Source organism: Papaver somniferum, chromosome 11, assembly GCF_003573695.1.
Source record: "Papaver somniferum cultivar HN1 chromosome 11, ASM357369v1, whole genome shotgun sequence".
NCBI lineage: Eukaryota > Viridiplantae > Streptophyta > Magnoliopsida > Ranunculales > Papaveraceae > Papaver > Papaver somniferum.
The window spans coordinates 128,233,188-128,251,509 of NC_039368.1; the positions used below are offsets into that span (position 1 = coordinate 128,233,188).

The window sequence follows — 18,322 nt, forward strand, 5'->3', positions numbered from 1 at the left end:
CTTTTATTCCATGTATCCAAGGCCGCCTTATGAGGGCATTGTAGCGAGAATCGACATCTACGACACATACTGTGACTTTCACCTCTAGTTCGCCAGCGAAAATCTTCACTGTCAGTTCCCTTTCGGCTTGGACGCTACCCCATTGAACCCATATATGTTATATGTAGAAGGTACAAGATCCGAGTCCTTGTATCCCATGGTCCTGAAGGTACGGTAAAAGAGGATATCGATTGAACTCCCAGTATCAACTAAGATTCTTTCTATTGCCCAAATTCTCCTTTTCTCAGCTTGCTCTTCCTCCCATGTGGAATATTTTCCGAATCCCAAGGTCACGACCAAAGGATTTGTGTGCGAAATTTCCCCATCAGGTACATCCTTCGCCGAGAAGGTTATCTCCCTCTTCTTCCGTTCTTCTAATGACTGTTTCGTCATGACGCTGAATATTTCATTTCCCTCGAAATCCCTTTTGTGAACTCTTTTAAGCACATTGTCATGAAAGTCTTGGAGACTTTTTGCCGCATGAATTATCGAATTACAGTTTAATTGTTGTTTTCCTCAGTCTATATCGATCCGGTATATTGGTTGATTCTCACAAGGTGGCGGTGGTGGCACATAGCTCTCTAGGAAATGTGCGAGTTTCCCTTGGTCTATCAAGCGAAGTATAATTCACCGAATGTTCCTGCAATCACCTGTTTGGTGCCCATGGAAGCGATGATACTTACAGAATTCATGACTTCGAGATCCTGGTGGAGGCTCTCTTCCGAAATTTGGTGGGGGGCGGGATTTCCTCCATCAGCACTATTGCCTCCCACACTTTTTTCACAGTTGTGTTAAGTCGTGGGAGTTTCACATCTTTGAAGATTGGACCATTGGGCCTCCTTTACCCATATCTAGGTCCTTGATTATTCCTAGGTTGGTATCACGTATTGTAGATTCGTGGCTCATGATTTCTTCGCCTCATACCTTTGTTGATCAATCCACTCCTGATCTTCACTCGAGACGGCTACAAGCTTTGCTGGGACTGGAAATGTTGGCTCTCCCTTTCCTCGTCTGGGTTCATCCTCTAATGCGTGCACCGTCCTTGGTAATAGCCTAGAATTACCTTCTTTAGCTGGGGCCAATGTCATTTTCGCTGACCTGCCTCTGTTTTTCCTCCAACGCTATGTATTCCTCCTGGTAATCCCTCAGCTCATTCATCGTTATCGAGTTTCAAAGAATGAATATCTGTGTGTATAGCAGGTTCGTTGAGATCAAAGCATATACGAAGGCTAAGATGAAGTTTCTCTCATCAACTCTCCTTACTAACTCGCTACACACTGTTCTCCATCTCGTGACCAACCCTCGCAAGCTTTCCGTTGGCCTTCTCCCCAGGTTGAACAGAGTCTCTATCCCTGGCCTCAACAAGTTGTTACTTATATACGTCGTCAAGAATATCTTCTGCAAATCTTTCAATGATGATATTGACTTTTCCGGGAGTCCATCAAACCAGGATAATGCCTCCCCTGCTAAGCTCGCAGGGAAATATCGACAAAGTACTGCATCATTTCGTCCCCATTGCATCAGCGAAAGGGTATATTTCTTCAAGTATTGCACTGCACTTTCCGATCCACTGAATATGCTTGCAAGCGTTGGTAACACACATTTTTCCGGGATGTCCACATGCATGATCTCATAGGTGAATGGCGACTTATCTGCTTCCTCTATCGCTTCTGCTAACTGCACTCTTCCACCTCTTCGTGAGTTATTTATTAAATCCCTCATGTCTCTCAGCTCGTTTAGAACTTCTTGGTTCAAGTTTCCTCCATCCTCCTCATGGTGACGTCCTCTCGTCAGGCTAAGCCTCCCTTCGCCTGGTCGTCGTCTTTGCTCCTCATCTCGGATAAGGTTCTCCTAACGTTGCAGTTCGTCCTCCTGCCTCTGTTCCTCCTCATGTCTTTGCCTCTGATCTTCCCATTGTGAGATCTCAAGTGCTCTTCTCAAATCTCTTTCTTCATTGGCATCCATTCGTCGTCTTCTTCTTCGTCCTCCTCCATCTTCCTCGTGGTCATATCTCCTTCGTCGTAGTTCATCTTCCTCCGAAGATACAGTGTTTCCTTCCGAATCTATGGCATTCATCTCCACGTTTTCATTAAGTTTCCGGTTTTGTTGCCTCAACCTAGCATTATGCCTTACCAACTGCACCTTCTGTTCAGCCAAGTCCCGGTCCCATTCTCTTTCACGGTGAAGCGTCTCCCTTAACTGGTCCAACGTCATGTTTTCTTCTCCGATATTCTCTTCCATCTCCTCGCGAGTCATCTCCTCCTCGACAACGGTGTCTGTATCGGATGTGTGCACTGAATCTTCCTTGAGGCCATCTTCTTCCGTCTGCCGCTGGTTCTATTCTTGTCTGTCTCCCACAGCTGATGTTCCGACATGTTCCATCCTTCCCCTCTTATCTGCCAATCGTTTGCTTTTCCTTACTGTTATCATATGTGATGCTCGATCTGATGTTCTAGCCATCAACCTATCCTTATTTCAATATCAACTGAACTTTTTCCAACCCTAATTATCTAGATCTCCTATTTTCACAACCTCGACTTTCTTGTAACTCTTAGATGAGGATTGACCCCCAATTTAAGATCCCTGTTTCTGGACGCCAAAATGTGATTACTAGAAATCCAGCAACACATCCAAATGGAAAGTAAGTAAGATCTAAGACATGTTAACACAAGAACTTAAGTTTATTTATTATTCTCAAGCGATATACAAGTTACACTCGTGAGTTACGAGGAAACCCTAATCCCTTCTCTAAGCCTATGAATTACAAGGAAACCCTAATTCTCTCTCTTCTATTCTAGACCTTTCCCTCTCCAAAATATCTGTCCCTTTACATTTCCCCATGGTCTCTATTAATAGCCTCCAACATCCCTAATGGTATACAACCCACATTATCTCGCCGAGGTTACTTTATACTTCGCATGGAGCATATTCCATAAATTTTCCCCCCACCTTTCGCTGATTTCACGTGGTCTTGTCGGGACACCTGTCCTATTTCTTGCTTGATAATTTATCTACTTCGCGTCTTGCCTTCTTCGCCAAGTAAACTCTTTGTGGCTCTGCCTTAATACCCTGATGGTCATCCTACTTTAGTTCGGGGCGGGGATCTTTCTCGCGCTTGGAATTGTACTTCTCCTTCTGATACTGACTGATTTGACAGGTCACTGACGAGGATCTTTGACTAAGATTCCCTAACTCTTCTTGGTGTGACATGTGGCGATCCTATTTCGTGTACCTACATATACTATTCCACCTCCAAGTTGCTCTTGGCCATATCACGAGATGGAGTGCTCCAAAGACCTTGGATCATGTCAGAAACTATATAAAACTTTTTCTAGTTGCTAAAATCTAACAACCACACCCACTCAAATCTAACACCTAGGATTAAGATCTACTCAACGAAGAAGAGATGTAGTGTATCGAAATAAACATGGACACAAGAGTTTTTACGTGGTTCGACCATTAATAAATCCTACATCCACAGTGTTGCACTATAATCGGGAGTGTTTACAAGATCGGTGTCACATACATACCTCATTAAAAGGGGTTGGAGTTCTTGGTGAGTTCTCAGTTGTGGGAGGAGGAGGAGGTCGATCCCTAGAACCATATCTCTCTTTTCCTGATAAAGTGTAGGGATACAAATCAAGTTACAATAGTCCCCTTAGGGATGACTAGTTAGGATAAGATCTAGTGAGAGGGTCTTATTACCTAAAAATAGTTGTATCAATTTAAGCTACTTCTATCCTAATTTCTCGACACGTGTTCCTAAGATATTTTTCCACTACATTTATGCCCCTTTTCTTGAGGTTTGATCGGAGAGCAATCCTTAAGAAAATTCTTCGGATCATGCATTCGCGTCGTTGTTGTTGTTTTTCCTTTGATACTTATTCTTCGGGCCTTGACTTAATGATTCTTTGTCAATTGCTTGCTAGTGGCTACTTGGGCTTTTTGTTGGTCTTCTAGTTGTTGAAACATGGGCTTGGGGTAGCATGTCTTCGGACCAGGTGAACCTCACTATTTTCTGTCCCGATCGATATGTGCTTCCCGATCTATAAGTGCTTCCCGATCGATACATTTCAATTGCGTTCATTGTTGTAGTACTTTTTTCCTCTTTAATTGGCTCTGGCTAGGTTTTCCAAAAATTTGGAGGCGAACCCAAATTTCATTGAGGTGGATGATCGTCCGGAGTCGACTGTCTCGTCCTTCAAAATATCTTCGTCCATGTGGTTCTATAGCGCACAACTCTGGTGGAAACACGCATCTGCATTAGAGGCATCACAAGATTCAATCTAACTGGCACAAGTAATATTTTTTGGTAACGATGGTTTCTGATCTTGTTTACAATGATGTCTGGGAGTGACAACCGAATATGGATGGATTATTCACGGCTCGAAGAAACTATCCAACTGTGCCCAACTTTGGTGATGAGCTCTCTTGGTACTGCTGACTATCGCTTCGACTTGTATTCTTGTTGAGAATTTCTGATGTTGAGTTGTTGTTTTTGGTTTTAAGTGACTTCCTTTTCTGATACGAGTCTTGCGGTGTCTTCCTATGTTATGGGTCCTTTGTTGGGGTAAGTTGATAACTTCAGCTGAATGTGCATCGGATGTGTTTCTCGCATGGCTTCGCATTGTTGCTGAAGGAACTGAGCAGAAGAATACAAACTGCGTCTGCAGTATGCATACTTTCCCCTATTCTTATGCAAAGTTTCAAAGAAACTCTTGGTTCAAAGGCTGCTGACTGTTGTCGTCGTGCCGTGATATTTGTAACTCCGCTAACATAGCATTGTACTGGCTGGTCTCCTCTAACGGTTGTGGATCACTAAATTTGCCCCGAGCTATCCGTCTGCCTTGGTAATCATCGAAGCTTTCTTAAAAGTGACTTCCTAGTCCTTTGTCTTCCACTCCCGAACTGATTAGCCCCGAGATAGTCTGGTCAAGCATTCATCATGTTCGAAGTTATTGCAATCACGCCTTGGTGGTCAATGTTCAGTTGGTCTCACTTCTTGATGAATCGCAGTTGAAGCTCTCTAGAAAGGCGTGGGTACCTGTTTTTCGAAACCGGCTGATTGTCTTGGCATTCTTAGTTTGCTTCAAATGATGAGGGTGTTCTCGTGTCGCTCCTCCGAAGCATTTTTCTTGCGTCAGTCTTGTAATTATATGATTGTTGTTGAAGGGACTGCGCAAAGGAATACAGTCTGCGCAAAGCATTTTGCAAGCAGAACCTATAATCTTTTCTCCCCTCACTTTTGTCGCCTGTTTGTTGTCTGAAGATAGCTTTCTTTTGGTGAAGTCTACATTTACCCTTTACACTTCATTCTCCCTATTTGATAGATCAGTACTCACTTCACTGGTACTACTTCAAAACCAAAAGCTATAGAAGAAGACTCTCGGTCCCCTTAGTCGGCACCAGAATGTAGTTGCTAAAATCTAACAACCACACCCACTCAAATCTAACACCTAGGATTAAGATCTACTCAATGAAGAAGAGATGTAGCGTATCGAAATAAACATGGACACAAGAGCTTTTACGTGGTTAGACCATTAATAAAGCCTACATCCACGGTGTTGCACTATAATCAGAAGTGTTTGCAAGATCTGTGTTACATACATACTCCATTAAAGGGGTTGGAGTTCTTGGTGAGTTCTCAGTTGTGGGAGGAGGAGGAGGCCGATCCCTACAACCATCTATCTCTTTTCCTTATAAAGGGTAGGGATACAAATCAAGTTACATTAGTGCCCTTAGGGTTGACTAGTTAGGATAAGATCTAGTGAGAGGGTCTTATTCCCAAAAAAACGTTTTATCAAACTAAGATACTTCTATCATAATTTCTCGACACGTGTTCCTAAGATATTTTGACACTACATTTATGCCCCTTTTCTTGATGTTTGATCGGAGAGCAATCCTTAAGAAAATCCTTTGGATCATGCATTCGCGTCGTCGTCGTTGTTGTTTTTCCTTTGATACTTATTCTTCGGGACTTGCCTTAATGATTCTCTGTCAACTGCTTGCTAGTGGCTACTTGGGCTTTTTGTTGGTCTTATAGTTGTTGAAACATGGGCTTGGGGTAGCATGTCTTCGGACCAGGTGAACCTCACTATTTTCTGTCCTGATCGATATGTGCTTCCCGATCTATAAGTGCTTCCCGATCTATACATTTCAATCGCGTTCGTTGTTGTAGTACTTTTTTCCTCTTTAATCGGCTCTGTCTAGGTTTTCCAAAAATTTGGAGGCGAACCCAAATTTCATTGAGCTGGATGATCGGCCGGAGTCGACTGTCTCGTCCTTCAAAAGATCTTCGTCCATGTGGTTCTATAGCGCACAACTCTGGTGGAAACACGCATCTGCAGTAGAGGCATCACAAGATTCAATCTAACTGGCACAAGTAATATTTTTTGGTAACAATGGTTTCTGATCTTGTTTACAATGATGTCTGGGAGTAACAACCTAATACGGATGAATTATTCACGGCTCGAAAAAACTATCCAACTGTGCCCAACTTTGGTGATGAGCTCTCTTGGTACTGCTGACTATCGCTTTGACTTGTATTCTTGTTGAGAATTTTCTGATGTTGAGTTGCTATTTTTGGTTTTAAGTGACTTCCTTTTCTGATACGAGTCTTATGGTGTCTTCCTCTTTTATGGGTCCTTTGTTGGGGTAAGTTGATAACTTCGGCTGATTGTGCATCGGATGTGTTTTTCGCATGGCTTCGCATTGTTGCTGAAGGAACTGAGCAGAAGAATACAAACTGCGTCTGCAGTATGCATACTTGCCCCTATTCTTATGCGAAGTTTCAAAGCAACTCTTGGTTCAAAGGATGCTGACTGTTGTCGTCGTGCCATGATATTCCTTGTAACTCCGCTAACATAGCATTGTACTGGCTTGTCTCCTTTAACGGTTGTGGATCACTACATTTGCCCCGAGCTATCTGTCTGCCTTGGTAATCATCGAAGCTTTCTTCAAAGTGACTTCCTAGTCCTTTGTCTGCCACTCCCGAACTGATTAGCCCCGAGATAGTCTGGTCAAGCATTCATCATGCTCGAAGTTATTGCAATCACGCCTTGGTGGTCAATGTTCAGTTGGTCTCACTTCTTGATGAATCGCAGTTGAAGCTCTCTAGACAGGCGTGGGTACCTATTTTTTGAAACCGGCTGATTGTCTTGGCATTCTTAGTTTGCTTCAAATGATGAGGGTGTTCTCGTATCGCTCCTCCGAAGCATTTTTCTTGCGTCAGTCTTGTAATTATATGATTGTTGTTGAAGGGACTGCGCAAAGGAATACAGTCTGCGCAAAGCATTTTGCAAGCAGAACCTATAATCTTTTCTCCCCTCAGTTTTGTCGCCTGTTTGTTGTCTGAAGATAGCTTTCTTTTGGTGAAGTCTACATTTACCATTTACACTTCATTCTCCCTATTTGATAGATCAGTACTCACTTCACTGGTACTACTTCAAAACCAAAAGCTACAGAAGAAGACTCTCGGTCCCCTTAGTCGGCACCAGAATGTAGTTGCTAAAATCTAACAACCACACCCACTCAAATCTAACACCTAGGATTAAGATCTACTCAATGAAGAAGAGATGTAGCGTATCGAAATAAACATGGACACAAGAGCTTTTACGTGGTTTGACCATTAATAAAGCCTACATCCACGGTGTTTCACTATAATCAGAAGTGTTTGCAAGATCTGTGTTACATACATACTCCATTAAAGGGGTTGGAGTTCTTGGTGAGTTCTCAGTTGTGGGAGGAGGAGGAGGCCGATCCCTACAACCATCTCTCTCTTTTCCTTATAAAGGTCGATCACTACGGCTTCGAGAGTTGGTGAATGATTTTTGCTCCCCTAATCTAATTTGTAGAAATGCAAATAATACATATATAGGGAAGGGACGTTGGTTGAGAAGAAAATGCAAGTTTGCCTTGCATTTCCTACGGGAAGCGAATGCCGCGACGCTTTGGCATGCATTTATGCGTGCCAAATGCGATTTATCGAATTTATTGGCATCACTGGCTTACAACCACGTGAGTAAGGCCAATGCCGGAGACCCATATTGCATCATCTGTCACGATGAAGCTTCATTTGAAACGATGAAGCTTCATTTGGGCATGGCCATTGCAAGATGCGGCCTCGAGAGTTGGTGAATGATTTTTCCTCCCCTAATCTAATTTGTAGAAATGCAAATAAGACATATATAGGGAAGGGACGTTGGTTGGGAAAAGATCACTAGTTGGCGCGGCATCAGTTGGCTCATCTTTTTCTCCACTAATATAGTTACATTAGTGCCCTTAGGGATGACTAGTTAGGATAAGATCTAGTGAGAGGGTCTTATTCCCAAAAAAACGTTGTATCAAACTAAGATACTTCTATCATAATTTCTCGACACGTGTTCCTAAGATATTTTGACACTACATTTATGCCCCTTTTCTTGATGTTTGATCGGAGAGCAATCCTTAAGAAAATCCTTTGGATCATGCATTCGCGTCGTCGTTGTTGTTTTTCCTTTGATACTTCTTCTTCGGGACTTGCCTTAATGATTCTCTGTCAACTGCTTGCTAGTGGCTACTTGGGCTTTTTGTTGGTCTTATAGTTGTTGAAAAATGGGCTTGGGGTAGCATGTCTTCGGACCAGGTGAACCTCACTATTTTCTGTCCCGATCGATATGTGCTTCCCGATCTATAAGTGCTTCCCGATCTATACATTTCAACCGCGTTCGTTGTTGTAGTACTTTTTTCCTCTTTAATCGGCTCTGTCTAGGTTTTCCAAAAATTTGGAGGCGAACCCAAATTTCATTGAGGTGGATGATCGGCCGGAGTCGACTATCTCGTCATTCAAAAGATCTTCGTCCATGTGGTTCTATATCGCACAACTCTGGTGGAAACACGCATCTGCAGTAGAGGCATCACAAGATTCAATCTAACTAGCACAAGTAATATTTTTTGGTAACAATGGTTTCTGATCTTGTTTACAATGATGTCTGGGAGTGACAACCGAATACGGATGGATTATTCCATGCTCGAAAAAACTATCCAACTGTGCCCATCTTTGGTGATGAGCTCTCTTGGTACTGCTGACTATCGCTTTGACTTGTATTCTTGTTGAGAATTTTCTGATGTTGAGTTGCTATTTTTGGTTTTAAGTGACTTCCTTTTCTGATACGAGTCTTGTGGTGTCTTCCTCTGTTATGGGTCCTTTTCTGATAACTTCGGCTGATTGTGCATCGGATGTGTTTTTCGCATGGATTCGCATTATTGCTGAAGGAACTGAGCAGAAGAATACAAACTGCGTCTGCAGTATGCATACTTGCCCCTATTCTTTTGCGAAGTTTCAAAGCAACTCTTGGTTCAAAGGATGTTGAATGTTGTCGTCGTGCCGTGATATTCCTTGTAACTCCGCTAACATAGCATTGTACTGGCTTGTCTCCTCTAACGGTTGTGGATCACTACATTTGCCCCGAGCTATCCGTCTGCCTTGGTAATCATCGAAGCTTTCTTCAAAGTGACTTCCTAGTCCTTTGTCTGCCACTCCCGAACTGATTAGCCCCGAGATAGTCTGGTCAAGCATTCATCATGTTCGAAGTTATTGCAATCACGCCTTGGTAGTCAATGTTCAGTTGATCTCATTTCTTGATGAATCGCAGTTGAAGTTCTCTAGACGGGCGTGGGTACCTGTTTTTCGAAACCGACATTGTCTTGGCATTCTTAGTTTGGTGCAAATGATGAGGGTGTTCTCATGTCGCTCCTCCGAAGCATTTTTCTTGCGTCAGTCTTGTAATTATATGATTGTTGTTGAAGGGACTGCGCAAAGGAATACAGACTGCTCAAAGCATTTTGCAAGAAGAACCTCTAATCTTTTCTCCCCTCAGTTTTGTCGCCTGTTTGTTGTCTGAAGATAGCTTTCTTTTGGTGAAGTCCACATTTACCCTTTACACTTCATTCTCCCCAGTTGATAGATCAGTACTCACTTCACTGGTACTACTTCAAAACCAAAAGCTACAGAAGAAGACTCTCGGTCCCCTTAGTACGGAGCCAAAATGTAGTGGCTAAAATCTAACAACCACACCCACTCAAATCTAACACCTAGGATTAAGATCTACTCAACGAAGAAGAGATGTAGTGTATCGAAATAAACATGGATACAAGAGTTTTTACGTGGTTCGACCTTTAATAAAGCCTACATCCACGGTGTTGCACTATAATCGGAAGTGTTTACAAGATCGGTGTTAAAAAAATACTCCATTAAAAGGGATTGGAGTTCTTGGTGAGTTCTCAGTTGTGGGAGGAGGAGGCTGATCCCTACAACCATCTCTCTCTTTTCCTTATAAAGGGTAGGGATACAAATCAAGTTACAATAGTGCCCTTAGGGCTGACTAGTTAGGATAAGATCTAGTGAGAGGGTCTTAGAGCATCCACTGTGGGCGAGTATAACCAAATTTATGGGATGAGATCCTAACACAGTGGGACGGAGTAAAGATCAAATTTGGACCAAAGATCAAATTCCAGACCAAATATGGTCGCGACCAAATCCCAAATTCTAATATAGTCGGGCGTAAATTTAAAGTACGCTTGATGCTGGGCGTAAATTTAAAGTACGCTTGTTAACGGGCGGAGATTTAAATTACGCCCGATGAAATTTTAATTAAAATAAAAAAAAAAGGAATGAGGCGGACTTTTAAAGTACGCCTGTTAAAATTTGCAAAGAATGGGGCGGACTTTTAAAGTCCGTCCGATGGAATTTTAATGAGGCGGACTTTTAAAGTCCGCCTGTTAAAATTTACAAAGGATGGGGCGGACTTTTAAAGTCCGCCTGATGGAATTTTAATGGGGCGGACTTTTAAAGTCCGCCTGACGAAATTTTAATCATGTACCGTTGCGTCACACCACGGACTAAACCCAAATTTTGGTCTTTTTTTTTTATCTTTGATCTTTGGTTTTGATCGCACCACTGCAGTTGCTCTTATTCTCTAAAAATAGTTGTATCAAACTAAGCTACTTTTATCATAATTTCTCGACACGTGTTCCTAAAATATTTTGCCACTACATTTGTGCAAAAATCTTGTTCGCGTCTATGTATGCTTATTGTTCTTCCCGTTTCTAAGTACGCCCATTGTCTTTATAGCTGTATCAATCTAGCTGTTCCACTTTTCAACCAATTTTCCCGTTTTCTTGTTGCAATTTGGTTGTACATCGGGGTAGTCGGTACATTTTAGATAAGCATGAAGCAAATATCTCCACTTTTAGTACATATACACATCAAGAAAGGTGTTGCTTTAGAACTTTATTGTGTAAACTTTGGGTATATACCTCTTAGAGCAAGTCTTATGGTTGAATCCAATCTATTCCAAATGTGGAAAAATCATGAAATGTCAAGTTTAATGGCTTCCAAGTTGGGATTTTTCACAGAAAATCCAAGCAAGGTTTCACCGTTTTGTGGAAGGGTTCGTGGAATCCATCTGAACGCCAATAAGAATAGCGTTTTTTTGGTCCGTAGATTTAGAATGAGTTGTTGAGATCTAACGGCTGAGAAAAAAACGCTATTCTTAATAGCGTTTTTTTAGCGCTATTAAGAATAGCGTTTTCACTATTCCACCACTATACTTGCACTTCCATCCACGGTTCTAAATGCTGAGGTGGCATGAAAGATGAAAGATGAAACTCTTCCGCCATAAGACTTGCTCTTACAACATTTTTTAAAACAGTTTCCTTTTCACCAGCATTCTTGGACAGTTTAGCCCCACACAACAATAATTCCGGAGTTAGTACAAACGATTTCTATAAAAGCCACATATAGCATGGTAACCTAAATTATTCCCACGAGGTTCTTGCATTACTCTCGTGGGCTGATATGCGACACTGCTCCACCCCAATAATCAGACAGCTTTATCGAAAGCATCAGCATATTACATCGATCCTTTATAAAAAAAAAAGATGGTATATAATGGGTGTTATGGGACACTGCTCCAACACACAATCAGACAGCTTTATAGAAAGCACATCAGCATATTACATCGATCCTTTATAAAAGATACAGTATATATATATATATATATAAGGGTTGATATGGGACACTGGCACACTGCTCCACCACATGATCGAACACCATTATAGAAAGCGTTAACATATTACATCAATTCTTTGTAATAGATCATCTATATATATGTATGGGCTGATATGTGACACTGTTCCATCGCATAATCAACAGATCAATCCTTTATAAATCATTGAACTTTATATATATTTATATGAGTTTTGATAGGTTTGATTGTGAATTCAATCCCGTATATTAGTAATATGATGGAGCACTAAATGCCACTAAACAAAGTTTTGAAAGCGTGGGATTTCTTTTGGTTGGAGACACTAAATGCCAATCTACGTGGATTTCACTAGCATGGATTTTATGAATTGATAGCAACATAAGACAAACAATAGCTTATCCCGTAGAGGCAACTTTTTTGTAAAGTGAAAAATCATTTAGCTAACTCAGGGGATGTATCCTATTGGATTACACCGAAATTTGGTGTTCACGAGCTTCTCGTGCGAAATTTGGTATCGACGAGCTCGGAGCGAATACAGATGGGGTATGCGGTGTCATATGCCCCCATAATTAATTTGTAATTGCAGAGATCCTCATGTTTGCCGTGTAAAAGTGTCCCTGGCCTCCATAAATTTTTTCAAGATAAGAAAACACTCATATATTTTTCCCGAAAATGAGTCATTTGTCCAAATATTTTTAAAACATAATTTAAATGGACGAGTAAAAATTAGTATGGGTGAAATGGACACCAGAAAAATAGCAAGGATGAAAATGGATTCATCCTGACTTAAACTTAAAAATAGCAAGGATAAAACTGGATGTATCCTGATTTAAATTAAAAATAAAAAAAATATTTAAAAATGGGTAGGATGAAACTGTTTACGTCCTTCCTATTTTTACATTTTTGTCCATTTAAACAGTATCAAAATCTAAATGTCATTTTCACCCAAAAATTGTTGATTTTGGTCTTTTTAACCAATTTTATGTAAATTTTCTATATATTAATTGTAAAATTTTAAAACTACTTCAACTTTATATTTTGTTTTCTAAAGTTATCGTATGATGATACCTCAGTTTTCTAAAGTCACTGGACGATAATATCAATGACCTGTGTCCGAATAAAAACTAGCCAACCAATTAAAAAAATAAAAATAATAATTAATGAGTGATTCTTGATGGACCGCTCAGAAAACAGCCCTCTTGTTCCCGCCGTCTCGAGAGAGGGCCTGTTTGTTAGGATGTTTTTTGGCTAGGAATTTTTGATCTACTTTTGAGTCGTGTATGGAATTTTTCATATGTTATATTTTTAGTTGTGATTTTTTTAGGACAATGTGTCCCCCCTCTAAACTATCGTTTTAGATTCGCCACTTCACGAGCTTCTCGTGCATGGCCGTTTGTTATCCCCATGTCTTCTTTTTTTATAGAAAAATATCTTGTTTGGTTTTAAGCACATAAGGTTATTTATAGCAGGGTCCAGCTAGATTTTACTCTTATTCTAAGGTCCAAAGTTATTTGAAAACATGGAAATGACTAATATACCCCACTGTTTAAGTACGTGTGAAATAACATACTTCTACCAAATCGGGATTTTATTTATCTGGAGGTCCAAATTTAATTAAAACATATAAAGGACCATAGATTTGAGTACATATTTGCTACACTGTTTACAAATTTGAGTACATATCTTCCACACTGCTTACAAATATGAGTACATATCTGCTACACTACTTAGGAATCTGAGTACTCCTCAATTCACTTTACTTTATTGCAGCACCAGCACCTGTGCAGTCAACCATTCACCACTGCCTTCAGCTCCATCTTCTCAGTAATCTTCTATCTCGCTGCATCACAATCTTCTTAGCTTAAACCACAACTGCAACAGCTACATCAACACCATTGTCATTTCAATTCAGCTGCAACACAGACTTGTTCTTCTTCCATGTTTAAACAACACTACCATCTTCATAAACCCATTGAGACGAACATCTCATCCACTGATTTTGTTCACAGTAATCACCACCTACAATTCCTCCTCTATCTCATCTGTATCTTCAGTTTACATCAGCAACCCAACCTTCTATGTTCCTCCAAATCCATTTGCAGCGCACCTTCTTTCAAACACACATCACAACCAATTTGTAACTTCATCAAGACCACCACCAATTTCACAAGCTTGCAAATCTGAACCAACAACAACTCCTGTTCCTATCATTCAAAATCTGTCATTTCTTGCAATAAGTTCTGAACTGCAACTCCAGATCATCTCCATATCCAATTCCAGTACTGAATCAAACGTAACAAAGAGCATCTATTTCAGTATTTCATATACGTACTGAATCAAACATAACAAGGAGCACTTCCTATCAGTATGCGATATATGTACTGAAGATTCATGAACTACAAATCAACAGTATGACAACAACAGGTGACAGATCTATGAAAAATAAGAGAATCGAAAGACATATTACAGTATTTCACATAAGTACTGAAGGGTAAGACTAAAAAATGAGCAAAAACACAGCAAATAACACTTCCTCTCAGTATTATACATACATACTCATGGATCGAACCAAAAAAATTGGAAAAACTTCAAATAAAACAAAATTAGAAGAGTTTTGTATCAGTACGCCATATATGTACTGTCAATTCATACACGAAAAACAACTGTAACAAACCTAAAAACCATAAAAGCGTCAATCAAATCGATTTGATTATCAAAATACAATCAAAAAAACAAATCAAAAGAAGAAAAACCGAACAAAATAATCAAACAAGATGATTAGAAAGCATACCTGGAAACATAAAACAAATATTCTCCTCGTAAATCATAACGATGCACCATCTTATTCTTCTTCTTCTTCTTCTTCTTCTTAAAAGTAGACTAGGTTTCTGTCAGTACGGGATATACGTACTGTTGGTTCATACACAACAATCAGCTGCATGTCAAAAATAATTAACGAATCCTTGAAAAAACAGTATTGAAACACTTCTATTTCAATATTCCATATATGTACTTCTGAATCAAATAAAAAAAGGTCTTCAAAACTAGGTTTCTGTCAGTACTGCAGATACTAACTGTTGGTTCATACACAAAAATAAACCGAAACACATCTAAAACCTACAAAATGAAAATGATATGATCAGATCTAGTGAAGAAATTGACAAAAAACATGTTTATCCATATAGATCTGAACTATTTTTTAATAAAATAAAATAAACAATCAAACAAGGAGATCAAAACATAATCAAACATCCATTAAACGATTAATATTAGAAGCCCGAAAATAAACATTACTAGATGAAAATTGATTATAAAAAAAAAAACTAGACTAACATCAACAGTAAGAAAATCAACCTATATATCTTGCAAAAATCTTCATCGGAGGAGTTCTTCTATAATATACAAAACGATAGCTTTGGATTCGAATTGGCGACTCAATTAACGAAATCAAAAAAATCTCCAGCGTGAAAGCTTCTTTGGAGCAAAACCAAAAATTGAAAGAGAAGGTGACGATAAGAACCAGGAGATTAAATATCTAGAGGTGGAAGGTTAATTTGGGAATTTCGAAATTACGCATTACCGGTTCCGCACGTGTATCGGACCAGGGGATAAAAATTTTTGGTCCAATTTTCTCTTTTTCCTTTTATTATGGACCTCTGGTTACTTGGCTTTAGTGGGTAGACCTGCCATTAACTAAGACTACCATAATAGTACCTATTGGTAATTCCTACTTCCTTATAAATGTAGTTCTCAGTGCTTGAATATATACCCAACACATTTGGGTTTTGATTCATTCTCTATTAATTAATAGTCAAATTCAATAGAGTAATTCCCTAATCTTTGCAAACCGTCTTATATTTCTGTAATTCATGGCTCCGATTAATATAGAGGGGAATGATTTTTGGATGATAGCATGCACTGTCATAATAGTATTTGCATTGGTGAAGTTCATGTTTTCCAAAATATCTTTTTATCAATCTGCAAATACAACGGAATGGCCAGCAGGTCCAAAAACATTACCCATAATTGGAAATCTTCATCAGTTGGGAGGAGGTGTGCCCTTACAGGTTGCTTTGGCAAACTTAGCTAAAGTTTATGGAGGTGCATTTACAATTTGGATTGGAAGCTGGGTTCCAATGATCGTCATAAGCGATATCGATAACGCTCGGGAAGTTCTTGTTAATAAATCTGCTGATTATTCCGCTAGAGATGTACCTGATATTCTTAAAATCATCACAGCAAATGGGAAGAATATTGCTGATTGTGATTCTGGTCCATTTTGGCATAATTTAAAGAAAGGTCTTCAAAGTTGTATAAATCCATCAAATGTTATGTCTCTATCTCGTTTACAGGAAAAAGACATGCAAAATCTCATCAAATCCATGCAAGAAAGAGCGTCACAGCATAATGGAATTATAAAACCTCTTGATCATGCCAAAGAAGCGTCTATGCGATTACTGAGTAGAGTTATATTTGGTCACGACTTTTCAAATGAGGATCTCGTTATTGGTGTGAAAGACGCCCTCGATGAGATGGTACGCATAAGTGGGTTGGCAAGTTTAGCTGATGCTTTTAAAATTGCTAAATATTTACCAAGCCAGAGAAAAAATATTCGGGATATGTACGCCACAAGAGACAGAGTATATAATTTGATTCAACCACATATCGTCCCTAATCTTCCTGCAAATTCTTTCTTATATTTTCTTACATCTCAAGATTACAGTGATGAAATTATTTACTCAATGGTACTTGAAATTTTTGGTTTGGGAGTAGATAGTACTGCAGCAACGGCAGTTTGGGCACTCTCCTTTTTAGTCGGCGAGCAGGAAATTCAAGAAAAACTTTACCGAGAAATCAACAACCGGACGGGTGGGCAAAGACCAGTGAAAGTTGTAGATTTGAAAGAGCTGCCATATCTACAAGCCGTGATGAAAGAAACATTGAGGATGAAACCCATCGCACCACTAGCGGTCCCACATGTAGCAGCAAAAGATACTACATTCAAGGGGCGGAGAATCGTTAAAGGTACAAAAGTAATGGTGAATCTGTACGCTATTCATCACGACCCTAACGTTTTCCCTGAACCGTATAAATTCATGCCAGAGAGATTCTTAAAGGATGTTAATAGTGATGGACGTTTTGGTGATATCAACACAATGGAAAGTTCATTGATACCGTTTGGTGCTGGTATGAGAATTTGTGGAGGTGTAGAATTAGCCAAGCAGATGGTAGCTTTTGCTCTTGCAAGTATGGTCAACGAATTCAAATGGGATTGTGTTTCCGAGGGGAAATTGCCTGATCTTAGTGAAGCTATTAGCTTCATTCTCTACATGAAAAACCCACTTGAAGCCAAAATTACTCCTCGTACAAAACCTTTTCGACAGTAGATAAAATCTTATTTTTATCAAACTGCAAGTGTATGTTTATGTAAAATCAAGGGTGAAGATGCTTGATCTTAGTGCACCAAAATGGTGGTGGCTATGTAGGAGTTAGATTAGCTCTTGATTTAGTAATGTTTTTCTTTATGTAGGAGCTAAATGTTTCTCTTTGCAACTTCTGAAGTGTGTACATTGTGTGTGTTTCAAGCGAGTCGCCGGCTGTATCTGTCACATCATTCTTGTGTCTTTAAATATCTTTGTAAATCTGTCCTGAGTCTGTAACAGAAAATATCAGATCGAAAATCAATGAAAATCACTGAGAGAATTCTGAAACGACATTCATCTTTTACATTTTTCATTTAGTCACGATTTATTGTTGAATTGCCAAAATTACTCCTCGAGTTGCTCGATCGTGGTGAAATGTTATTTGGTTGCAACTGCGTATATCTGTAACTGTGTGAATTACCTTACGTGTGTGTGTGTTGCACATGCTACTTTCTCTTTTAGTCTCTCAGGTGTGTCTGAGAAACTTCAACGCTCTTTGTTAGTGTAATGAGTGTAAGAGGGATGTAATTTTCTGTTTATGTCTCTTACTTTTGTCGGGTGTCTTTCGTTCTGGGTGTCTTTAGTTTTCCCTTTTGTTCAGACTCATTTACTCTATATCTGGGGTTTCTCCAGATGTAAGAACTTCGACTATAGATAATGGGAAGAGAGAATTTTATTATATAAAGAGGAATGTACACAGTCTACCAAAGTCAGACAAGCAAGAAGACAGAAGAACTAAGAAAATTAAGAAAAAACAGTTTCCCAGTTGTCGAGTGTGTAAGAGAAGTTGATGTGCACTCTCTTCCCAAACACAGCTGCCCAAGACAGAACAAG

At 39.7% G+C, this 18,322-nt stretch overlaps 1 protein-coding gene across 1 annotated transcript; it reads left to right on the top strand.

Annotated features, from left to right (window-relative positions):
* The first annotated feature begins 15,819 nt into the window (after nucleotides 1-15,819).
* Nucleotides 15,820-17,779, top strand: LOC113321914 (salutaridine synthase). Its single transcript, XM_026569872.1, has one exon. The coding sequence runs from the start codon at nucleotides 15,935-15,937 to the stop codon at nucleotides 17,450-17,452; it is 1,518 nt and encodes a 505-aa protein (XP_026425657.1). The 5' UTR covers nucleotides 15,820-15,934; the 3' UTR covers nucleotides 17,453-17,779.
* Nucleotides 17,780-18,322: the final 543 nt, after the last annotated feature.